The sequence below is a fragment of the Rhea pennata genome, chromosome 15 (assembly GCF_028389875.1).
Source record: "Rhea pennata isolate bPtePen1 chromosome 15, bPtePen1.pri, whole genome shotgun sequence".
In the NCBI taxonomy this organism is placed as follows: Eukaryota; Metazoa; Chordata; class Aves; order Rheiformes; family Rheidae; genus Rhea; species Rhea pennata.
The window spans coordinates 7729424-7741774 of NC_084677.1; the positions used below are offsets into that span (position 1 = coordinate 7729424).

Below are 12351 nucleotides of genomic sequence, written 5' to 3' on the forward strand. Positions count from 1 at the left end.
TGTAAACAATGAAAAGTTTCCATGTGATATGTTTCTGAATACACAATTCCAGGGTGAGGCTTATGGAAAAAATTATTCATAGGAGAACAAGTAATACCAGGGTGTGTATTCCAGGTGTATTGTGAGCAATATATCCATGGCAGTTTCTCCAAATACACTGGAAGTGTCTTAATACTTTGCCATCCTTTACAAATTAAGTTGGAATTCCACCCCACCCCTCCAAATTGGCATGCAGTGTCAACAGCACAAAACTGTGCCAGTTTGTTAGTTTGTTAGGCTCCTCCTGATTTTAATGAAAATGATATTATGCAACAATTCCCCTAATGCCAGCCCCAGTATTGTCTTTTTATTCTGTTTGCTTTCTGTACTTTATAGTGGGAGCTTTTACTTTGTACCTTTCCAGCAGTGGTTATTTTGATTCTGGTCTGGCTTCATAATTGTGGCTTTCAGAAAGCAATTCATGTGAAATGCGGGGTAGATAAATGCATTCAACACTTGCAGAATTTCACAAAAGAACAACTTTGAAAGATGAGACAACAGGATTAAAAAAATGCTTTCATAAGCAAGGTCTTTATTTGCAGCTTCTGCATGAACAGGGAAACAAATCTGTTGTTCTTACTTGAAGTAATATTTTTTTTTTGTTTGTTTTTCTCCCTACTGCTTTGTGATTGTTCCATGACTAACTGTGGTTATCTAATAAGCAACTAAATTCTTGTTTCACCATATGTATGCACACACACAAAACAGTAGTGATTTTGGTAACAAGTGGCACACTGGCAGTCATTGCTGGTATGACAGTATGTGTGCTTCAGTTTTAGTAAAACACTTGCAACAAATAGGGATCTCTCCCACTGCCACTCCTGGTTCTCAAATCTATAGAATCTCAAATCTTACTTTTTATAAGTAAGAAAGTATGTGACTGCTGAGAATGAGGATTTCTCAAAGACAGCAAATAATCTTCTGAACAGAAATTGAATATCAACCCAGAGAACTGGGTTCTTCTAGGGTTAAAAATTCACTGGACTCTTGAATTTTCTCAACATGCAATTCTAGTTTCCTGGTGGTCAGAAATTACTGTGTGTTGTGGGTAGTCACTTGGAGAGCTAGATCCTGTTTTACAGAATGACTGACCTCAATCATCTACGAGTAAAATCGGTGAAAGTTTTTAAACATACTGAACACTATAAATGTCTAGCTTTCCTTGTCTTAAACTGGTATCCAAAATTCAGACTGCTTTCAGCTTAACATTTTCCCTTAGCAGCAAGTGCTAAGGGCAAGTCTGTTTCAGGATTCCCTGTCTTTAGCAGGAAAGCTGATTTATGTTTAATCTTACTTGTCTTCCACTGCAGCCAGTCATTCAGATGTTGCTCACTAACCCATCAGTTATTTTGTTATAAATGGTTTTGAGACTGAATTTTCATTACTGACATGAACAGTCTTAGAAGAAGCTTTTTGTTTATTTCTAGCTTAAATTTTCATGCAGATATGCTTAACAAAACATCATATAGTTTTGTCATATAGCTAATTCAGCTGAAGGGGACAAGAGAAATACTTAAGCTGGGTGGACCACTGAAGAAAGCAAGCTGTTTAAGTACACCTTTAATCTTGTCTTCTAGACAGTTATGATGGTAGACATAAAATTTAGGGCCACACGTTCAGGCAGATACTCTATCTTGATTTTTATCCATTCTAAGTTTTAGTCATCTTGTGTAGTGAATGAGGACAGTGCCTCTGGAAAAGGGTCATCTTGTATTTCAAATAGTAATGAACAGATGTCTTTGAAGGTGGTACAAGCTGGTGTCTGGAAACCATTCAGGGAAAGTTCTATATCCAGTCTTGTAAAATACAATTCTATATGTTATTTGAGCATATACAGTTACTGCAATTTTAAATATGTATTTATATTTAGGCAGCATTAGAAAAGATGTGTAGCCTTTATAAGCTTGTCTTAAAAAAAAAAAAAAAAAAAAAAAAAAAAAAAAAAAAAAAAAACTCCTAAGGAAACTAACTGCATCTGCCATTGCCTCTTGAACCACAGCTTAAAGAGCTTTTCAGTTTCACTTTTGTGCAAAATTGAAAAAAAGAATGGATAACTAGCTTCCTTTCTGTCAAGGGCTCTGAAGTACAAATATATTCTGCTTCCGAAGTTAACTATAGATTTGGAAAGTGGTAAATTTTCAGACAGGATGAGAGTTACCTGTGGCTGTACAAATGATATTAACTGAAGGATCGGTGCATATAGAGGCCAAAGTAATGTTTAAATATTTAGATTCAGCAAACTTTTTCATCCTAATGCACCCGGGCCATTTCTAAAAAGATAGTCTTAGACCTGGTAGTGTGTCAAGTAATATATCTTCCGTTGGACAAGGGGCATAATCCAGGAAAGAAGAAAACAAGACTCTCTCGTCAAGGTTATAGTTTATATTGCTATAGAGAATTGTCTGAGTGACACTGTAAACATCTGAAGCACATTTAACATCTTACGGAGATAGAAAAACTTGGATGTAGAGTTCAGTTATGAGATGTTTTGTGTTTGTCTATATGGCAAAGGAAACTACCATTGTAGAATTTATTAATGTTCCTGCTCTAGTTTGATCTATCAGACGTTCCAGTAGTAATGAAGATGCTGCAGTGTGAAAGCTGGCTGTGCTGTCAGCAGTGGTTTCCAGGCGCTTTCCTTTTTTTTTTTTTTTTTTTTTTTTTAATATAGTCTACTAAAATTAATTTAGCACTACTTATTTTTAACTTTACTTCAGGCTCTGTATTACATATTCTGTGTAGAGCTGCTCACTTGCTGATATGTGGAGAGGACTTGAAACAGCAATTCAGTCATATGTAAAACACAGGTGTTTTATGGGAGGAAGGGAGAGAAAATATGTTAAAACAGTTTACAAGCAAATGCTTCAGCATGAAGACCTGAAGGGTGAGCAGTGTTCTGCAGAACCTTTAGGTAGGCAGTCTTGCTGAATCAGGCAAGCTCTTCCTGAGAAATAGGTATGCTGGGCCTTGTCTACTTTCTCTACTCTTTTGATAAAGATGGAAGATTTCTCCTTCCTTGAAATAACAGTGCTAATCTTCTACAGATACAGAATGCTTTAGATGGGTATAACTTCCTCAGTACTGAAAGGGAAACAAAATATATTGATATAAGCGCTTCTATACTAATGGTTTTAGTAACTGTTCCAAAAACAAGTTTCATTTGTTCTCATTTGCCTCACCTGTGGGGGCACAAATCCATTGATTACTCCTTTTTTCCTGTTGTAATTGGTGTTCAAAATTGTGAAATACGTATGATAAGTGTAATATACAATTTATGTATTAAAAATACATGTACCAAATACATGTCAAAGATTGAAGTGAGGGCTGCAGAGGAAGGAGAAAGGAATGCTAGATTGTATCAGAAAAGGGGAAGATGCTACAATCTGAAGAGTATGAGGGAACTTAGAAGTCAAAATAAACTTGTTTAAAAAGAGCTGTCAGACACTATTAAATGCTCTGTATTGTAGACTGGAGAACATTTGACTTATGAGAAGGTGGACTAACTCCAATGCTGACATTGGATTTGATGGATAAAATTTTCTGAAGATGTATCACTGCACTGAGAAGTGCAGTGCAGGCTTTCTATCAGGTTTTACTGCCTTCACTTTTTCCATTATCACTTCTAGCTCTGTGGCCCTTAAATTTATTGAATATACCAAAAGCTGAAGAGAGTTTTGACATATTTTCATTTTTTTCCCAAACTCTGTGTTTTCAAAATGTTTTCCATCTCTTATCCTCTGCTTTCTTGTTCATCGATCAGCAGTTGTAGATAGCAGGTTTTAGTAGATAAAAACTCAGTGTTTCAGGCTTCTGAGATGGAAGCGAGATAAGGTACCTCCACTGGGTTGCTATGTGGAATTGACACCATTTTGATGCAATTATTACCCTTTCTCAGTTCATTCACATAGGTGAACTTTTACAAGCTGATTATTTACTAGTAAAAGTCATTGTGCTATCTTTCAGGATTTGCTGTAGCCCAGTGTATAAATCAGCATAATCCATCACCACTCTCATCACCATCTCCTTCAAGCGGCAGTGGAAGCACAGGGCGCTGTGATTCAGTGACTGCAAGCTCAACTTCCACTCCTTCTGCTGCACAGAGCCCATCAGGTATTAAGCCACTATTTTCAGCCAAGGAGCTAAGTGTTACACAGTAGTTTATAATAAAAATTATTGAATTATTGGGTTAAATATAGACTAGGACTTCATGTTTTTAGAGCATTTGATCATTTTTCTAAACCGTTGAAGTAAATCGCAGTGCAAATTTTAGTGATCTTTTCACGTTTCTGGAACTCTATTTTCAATAAACACTTGACATCTTTCAGTGATGATCTTAAATGCTGTTGAATTTTCTGATTTTCTGCTTTGTCTCTTAGCACATACGACTTTTTCTAACTGTAAGTATTGGTTTGTATAAGCTTATAGTAGGAAACTTCACATGAAGCATCTCTTCTGAACTGGGTGTCATTTGCTTTTATGTGTTTGTCTGATACATTATTTTAAATTTATGCCAAGTATTTGATACTTGAAAACAATTATTATTCAGATGCTAGTATTTTACAGCTTTTCCGTAAAACTCTTGTGGTTGAACGAAACAGCTGAGGAGGCTGTTGCATTGTTGCAAAAGAAATTGAAAAAAACCTTTTCAAACAGTCCCCTCATTTTAGTAGTTACCTTCAGTTTTGATCAGTCTGTGAAATGATTGTTTCAGTTCCCTCTGTTGGGGCATGCATAGCATTTTGCATTCATTTGAAAGCCTCATATGTAAGTTTAAACTTTTTCTGCAGTCAGATCAGGAATCATGCAATCTTTAGTATGCATTTAGTGTTCTCTAGATGATAAAATGCCTTAGTATCAGTGAACACTATGAAGAGATCAGTGTGAACTATATTGAAGTGGCTAACCTTCTTACAAGAGGTACCTCTTAAAAGGCTAAGCAAAGGCTACCTATCAAGCTTATGAAAAATATGGAAAGCGTTCTAGCAGCCAAACTCTAGATTAAAAAACATTATGATAGACTTGCATATAGTCAAAATATTCTTGTAGTTTGTTTAATTCTGGATTAAAATTTTTTGGTTTTCTATATGCAAAAATTCGAAGAATCTCATTTTATTTTCTTTGTTGACGAGTGATTATTGTTCAGTCTTTTGAGAGACTAGACGAATATGTGGAGCTTACACGAAAGGAAGAAGTGGGTATGATTTGTCAAAAGGCTTACCTACTACTACTGTGTCCTCTGTTCTGTTTGAATCCTCAGTGTAATCAAGAAATGAAATACAACTACAAGTTCTTGGCAATGGTGGCTAAGAGAAAATTGTGGTAAAAGTCTTTTAAAAAAATATTTTGTTGCTGTAAATAACATGGTAGAAATATCAAACAAGACCATACTGCATGTTTCAGAGATCTTTTCAAGTGCATGTAGTCTAACTTCTGTGAAAAACAGTAGATCGAGAGCAGATAATTTCCTGTCCAGCGTAACAGAATAGTACATCATGGAAGAAAAATCATAGGCTGCAACTGCAGAAATAAAATTTACTTATTCAGTATACAGGCACTTGTGTAATGTAAAATCCTGTATCTTTTTCCTGCAATTAAAAAAGCCTAGTGAAAGGAGGCTGTTCATTGTTTAAAAAACAAAAATCAGAGGAAGGTTCTGAAAAGTTTTTGGTTTTTTTTGTTTTTTTTTGTTTTTTTTTTCCAGTGTCTGCACTTTACTGATTAGATTGCGTGAACTGCCCATATTTATCATGACCTACATTGTGGCGTAATCATAGATTGTGTTCAGAATGCCACATATCATGCAGGAAGGAGTCTTCTGGTTTTGCACAGGATCTAGGGGCACTGGTAGGATACGATTTAGCAAAACTAGTTGTGATTTACACAAGAAGTCTGTGCCCTGTTGCTTTGAGGATAGTAGCCTTCCACAAAGTCATTGGAAACAAACAGGAGAATCTGCTTCTGCTATGGCACTGCCAACTCAGCAGCTTTCATTAAACTATTGCAGGGGTGAATTTTGAGCTAAACTCCTGGATTTTGTTCTGGCATTCTACTCTGAGGGCACTAATCACAGGGGAAGACAGTGACTAAAGGTGCGTGGACAGTGCAATGGGAAAACAAACAGTTAGTGATGAGGCTTGCACATTTGTCCAGCATGTTTTGTGGGGGTTTTGATTTGGACCAGATTTAAACAGACTTCCTGGATCAAGCATCCCTGCCATATATGTGACTCAGAGTTATCCAAAAGACCACTTACTGGTTCAGACCTATGTTTTGGTTAACATTTGGAGTGCATTTTTGTGCATACTTGCTACATTATCTTATGGTTTAGTTTCCTTGTGAAACTCATTCATGCACACACACAAACTGTTTTTCAAACTAGACTAAAGCATTAAGTATGCATGATTCTATAAAACTGTGCAATTGGTTTGAACAAAAATGTTAATGTCTTTGCAGCCAGTAATTCTAAATTCTTCTAAATGCTTATAGTTGAACAACCAATGGTGTCTCAAGGTCCTTAGACCAGAGAGGATTCTGGAATCCCTTAGGTTTTGGAGCTGTGTCTTTCTGAGGAAGGGTCATCTCCACCCCAGATGGCTGCTTTGACATGCTTTTCATTGACCCACAGTGTCAGAACAATTCTATGATCTGTATTTTCGGGAGCAGTTTTTCTGCGTTAACAATATGATCAGTTTATTGCAAGTTGGTAATGATTGTTCTCTTTTTTTGTAGTATTTATACATAATTGTGATCTGTACTGGAAGCTGCTGCCAGAAGCATGACAGTGAAAGAGACTGTGGTTGGCTTGTCTGGATGGCTGTTTTGTAGGCTTGGGCATGAACAGGAATACACTGCTGAAATAAGTGATACTGTCTTGGCATATCTATCTTAGCATATCAGGTCTTACAGCCCACTCAGTGAGCTACCACAACAGCTCTGCTGGTGTTTCTCCTCTTCAGTGTAAAAGCAATTTTCCTTTAACTTCAAAGTTATTGAAAATAAACTGCCTTACTTTGCTGTGAAGTAGAGGAGGCAGCTTGCATGATATGGAGTAGCATGAAAGATTGTCACCACTTCAAAGCAGGAAACAACAAATAGCTGCAGGACAGCAAGCAGAGTTACCAAGATTTGTGTGGTGCTTTTTTTTTTTTTTTTTTTCCTGAGGGTAGCACTTGAATGCTGTCACCAATCAGTCATACTTGAGTCTCCTCGTTTCCCATCCCATTTTAAGTACACACACACACAAGCTTATTCATGTGAGCACACATACACGCTCCCTGTCCCTCTTTCCCTCCTACCCTATTTTTTTTCTGCCAGCTGATCAGGTTGTTGACTATGAAGAATACGGTGAGAATTTGCTAGATTGCCCAGAAGTTCAGTCAAAGAAGGCCAGCCAGAAAAAGGGGAGAGGGGTATATGGACTGAAAGGAAATTACTCCAACTACCTTTCCTAAGAGGGAACTAACTGTCTTACCTGATAACTGTTGCAGCACTTTATGGCATAGGTATTTTAAAGCCTTCTCAGCTCATACATTTACAATATTTGGGGATTAAGGTTAGCCTTTTGCAAGATCTCTGTTTCTTAAAATGGAAAAAGAAGCTGTTCGTTAAAGAAAGGGTCCCTAGCAAGACTGAGAAAAGCAGCAGCAGATTCTGAAAATGGTGCTGTCAGATTGTTTATATATATGTGTGTGTGTGTGTATATATATATATATATATGTGTGTGTGTGTATATATATATATATATATGTGTGTGTGTGTATATATATATATATATATAAAAAAAAATCTGTGTTGCTATGCATAAGATAAAAATGTTCTCTTGCTAGGCAGATCTTAATCATTAAGCTTCTGAGCCTAATACAGTCTCTTCTTGGCAGCACATACAGAAACTACACTTTTGTGAGGTGCTTATTTTTATATATGCCAAGAATTAAGACAAAATAGTTCTCTTAACAGTAAGTTAGCATTCTTCCACAAATGTATATGTGTAATTTCATCTATGCTGTATTTTATCACTTTTTAAGTTGTCTAAAGCTCTGAAATGCATTTGACTCTATTACTTAAGAAAATGTTTATACTGAAGCAAGGAGTATCAAGGATTTCATAAGGCATTGATTTTCTATGCCACTTATGCTATATTTCATGCTTTTGGCAGATATTGATGGTAAATAGACTAAAATGAGTAAAAGAGCTACCCATTGTTGCAGAGACTCAATTGGATTCTAGTCTGTAAAATAAAATTTATATATACCAATGAGAGGATGCTTAATCAAGCATGGAGAACCTGTAAGAGCATTGCCTGCCATCTTACTGAAACCATTCCTCTTTCTCTTCCCTCTCTGACAAGTAGAGTGTAAATGTGCTGTGACTGTTTCTGTTCTATGATGCTAGTAGTTTTCTAACTAAGTAAGGAAGAAATACTTCTGTTTCTTGAAAGTTTCTTTTCAGAAAACTTTCAATGCACTGAGCTTCATCATCGTAACTGCTGTTATCTTTTAAAAATACTGTATTTGACTTTATTATAATCCAAATGCAATACTTCTGTTTTAGGGTGGCAGTGCTGGAATGATCTAATGTATTGTCACCTTCTCAGTAGTAAACCTCTTACTTGTTGCCAGTGAGGGTCAGACTAATGCTATATCACCAGAATTTATAATATGATAGCTTCTTTTAAATTTTTTTAAAGCATGAGTCATACTGTAGTGCAAAGGCCTGCCAGTCCCCCCCCTTAGTGTAACTGCTGTCAGAACTGCAAATCTTAGCTCAGAACATACCATGTATGTTTCCAGATAGGTAAGCAAAAAATAACTTTGGCTAAATTCTCTTTTTTCTAAAGAATGAATACATCTGTCTTCAGAAGTATTTCCCAAACTGACTGGTGTAGTGTTAAATTGTATTCAAGATATCGGCAGTTATGGATGTGTCCTTGTCACTTACTCTTGTTGCTGCTCTAACATTTTATCCTTTGTCTTCATTCCAGTTTCCCTTCTTTGTTTCATTGTTAAAGCCTTTGTATGATATATCCCTGTGTTTTCCTCTAGTAAGATCTGGCAGGAAAGGACGACGGCGGGTGTTTAGTCTGTCGGAGGCTGACAGTCACGGTGGACACTGGGTTTAGGTCTTCAAGCAGCAGCTGCAACCGAAACTCACGCAATATCAATTCAGGCAGGTTCCTCCGTAAGATTTCAAAAGCCCACAATAGTTAATAAAATACAACGATATTTGACTTCCATGCTAACAGCAATAACGGAAATGTAGGGAACTGAAGAAAGTAGCTTAAATATTTGACTATACTGTTATATATTGAGAATCATGCAGCAATAATTAGCTATTTCTGAAAGTCTTTTTTACTTTTACCCACAGTTTCTTCCATGATTCTTTCGTATCTTGCCAAAAGATGGATTTTCTGCTTACCAGGAAATGATATATCAAACTTCCAGCTTCAAAGCAGCTATGTCTTCATTTGCACAGGGGCAGCTATGGCTGTAGTGGAATTTAGCAAGCTCAGGTTCCTAAATGGACAGAAATGCAGGTAGCTGGCTAGCAGGGGGAAATTTATTTGCAGCTCATGTAAAAGATGCATTCAGCCTGAGATTCTCCTTGGGCTGTGGTGGTAGAAGCTTGGGTTTTTTTAATAATCAAATTCAGGCAGATGGCTTTATGGACTGTTTAATTGCCTGTGTGAAGAAAAAAAAAAAGTGTGAGGGGAAGCAGATAAACATGTAAATAGACTTCAGGCTGCTTTCTTACTTCTAAAATCTGTTTTAACTTGAATCTAACTTATTTTTTTTTCACCATCATGGTATAAGAATATTTTACTCTGTTAATACTACATAAGCTCTCTGTCATTTTTATAGATTTGTTTTGCATCTTTTCACATAATACTCTGGGGAGTGTTTTTGAGGGGCTTGTTTTGGTTTTTCTTTCATAGTATTTTCTGTACAGCTTAGGACACCTTCCCATGTATTATGTTCATTCTTTCCTTGTCTTCCTTTTTTTTTTTTTTCCTACCTTCTTTTCCTAATAATCATCCTTTAACTTCAGTTGCATGTGATTTGTTTTGGAATTTTTTCTGTAATGATAACCTTGGAAGCATTATAGAAGCACTGAACAAAATCTAAGGTTGATGAACACTTCATTTTCCTCTGCATCCAAAGAGAGCTAATATTCTCTTCTTGAAGTTTTCTCAGTGAGAGTGTATCTTCTTGCTAATTGTCCATACCAGTTTTGTAGACTACAAGACTTTAGATCGTAAATAAATATCTATTTATGTATTTAGATCCTTTTGTGAATTCAATCTGAACACAAAATGTTTTGGAATTGTTAGCCTCAGATTTTCTTAATAACAATTACTGTCCTGAAACAATGTATTCAATTAACTGGGAGCTGTTACATGTACAGTCTTTTTAGATCAAGAAGATGATCTGATTTTTCATTGTAATATCTCTTATATTTCAAATTCTTATGCCAAGATGCTGGATCTCTGCACTACGTTTTCATCTTTGTTCCTTGATCCATAGTCTAGAATTACCTGTTTTCCCCCTTAAGCAGCTTTGTATCCAAAAAGTGTAGGTGATCATCACACTTTAAAGCCCATGCTTAGGGCTAGTTTACGGTTGCAATTTAAACGTGAATACACATGTGAAATAGCCTAGGGATCTGTGACAGCTTGGTCGCAAAGGCTCAGGTACCTCTAGCAGCTGTAGTTTAGAACTATGATTGCAGAGTACAATTTTACTTATACAGCTGTTTAGGGAGAATAATATTCTGCCAAATAATGAGAAGTTTTGCCCTTTTCTAGATCATATTATATATGTACATATACATACATACACACATACCTGTATGCATGTTTAATATATAATGTATTATATATACATCTTTATATATATATATATATATATATATATAAAGATATTTATATATATAAATCTTTAAAACCGTCTCCTCATGTATTGGCATTTGCTTTCTGCCCCTGCAGTGACTAACAGCAGTTTGCTAATCCCTAGTAGCTTTGGCGGTTATGCCATGCTGGGTTACAGCAAATCTGTCACTGCTGCTCTTAAATACCGTAATAGAGTAAAGGAAGTAAAATTCAGACAGGTACTAATGGAGTATTAAAAGCAGAGGAGAAGAAGAATTACTGCTATCAATAATAAATAAATAGCACAGAAGAGCTCTGCTTCTGCATTTCTATTTATAAACACTGCAGCTAAATTAAAGAACACAATGAGTTTGTTCTACTCACTTTTTGGGCATCTGCTGTCTTTTTTCTGAATATATTTTCAGACTTCTGGATGAAAAATTTAAGTTTATTGACTCCAGATGCTTTTCTATGGAGGTTTTTTTCAACTATTTCCTTTACTTTTGTGACATTAAAAAGAGGATCACTTGAGCATTCATTCAGATCCTGCATGTAAGGATTTTGGACAGCATAGCATAACAAAAGAATGTTTTCCTATCCATCATGATTTCAATAAATTATTTAGGAATCTTGTCAATGTTTTTGTTGAGGATGGGAGGAATGATTAAAAAGTACAGTGCAGAACTATAAGTGAAGGAGCAGAACTGCAGTAGAAATGTACTCTATTACGCTGTTTCTGACCAGGGTATTTCACTGTTATACTTTACTTAACAGAACGTCTTGGGAATCTGAATTCTGAATTTTGGTGAATATTTTTACTATACTTACTGAAAATAAGTGTTGGCAGTATTTAATATTTTTTTAAGGTTCTATAAACTCAGAAATTAAAACCACTGCAGAGAAGCACACTGTTTCTTCATATTGAAATGTTAACATTTATCTTGGAATTCAGAGAAATGAAGCTTTATTTCAATACTTTCTCAGCAATTCATTTTCCATGCAAACCTTTCATCACTTCCTCTGTTATCAGTACCGCTTTCTCGCTACAGCTTCCTGACAACTAATAAGAATCTGCAGAGTTACTCCTGCATCTGCCTTAGCTTTTCAAAATTAATGATGTCCTTTTTATTTAAAAAGAGACAAGATTTTTTTTTTTTAATATATAAATTTTGTTTTTCTTTGTTAATGCAAGAAGCTTTAGCACAGGTTCAGCAAAAAATAAAATGGAGTGGTTTTCTGAAGTGAAAATGCACCTTTGTTTGGGTTATCTCAGCAGAAAAATGAGAAAACTGTTGCCTTACTGATATTCCAAACTACTCATTTCTTTTTTTCTTTTTTTTTTTTTTTTCCATGAGGGGAGTGACCATTCCATTCTAATCTTTGTTTTCTTTTGTTTTGCCTTATGTTCATGTTTTCTGTTATTTTGCAGGAATAATTGGAATCATATT

At 35.7% G+C, this 12351-nt stretch overlaps 1 protein-coding gene across 4 annotated transcripts in view; it reads left to right on the forward strand.

Moving 5' to 3' along the window:
• The window catches only part of CLEC16A (C-type lectin domain containing 16A), an 81644-nt gene that overhangs the window by 61224 nt on the left and 8069 nt on the right, over positions 1 to 12351 (forward strand). For 2 of the 4 annotated variants that reach the window (XM_062588165.1, XM_062588168.1), the window contains one exon: positions 4003 to 4149. In XM_062588165.1, the coding sequence (XP_062444149.1) occupies positions 4003 to 4149 (147 nt within the window). Of the gene's footprint in view, positions 1 to 4002; positions 4150 to 9080; positions 9247 to 12351 lie in introns of those variants that run through there. The other 2 variants (XM_062588169.1, XM_062588166.1) reach the window with 2 other exon arrangements.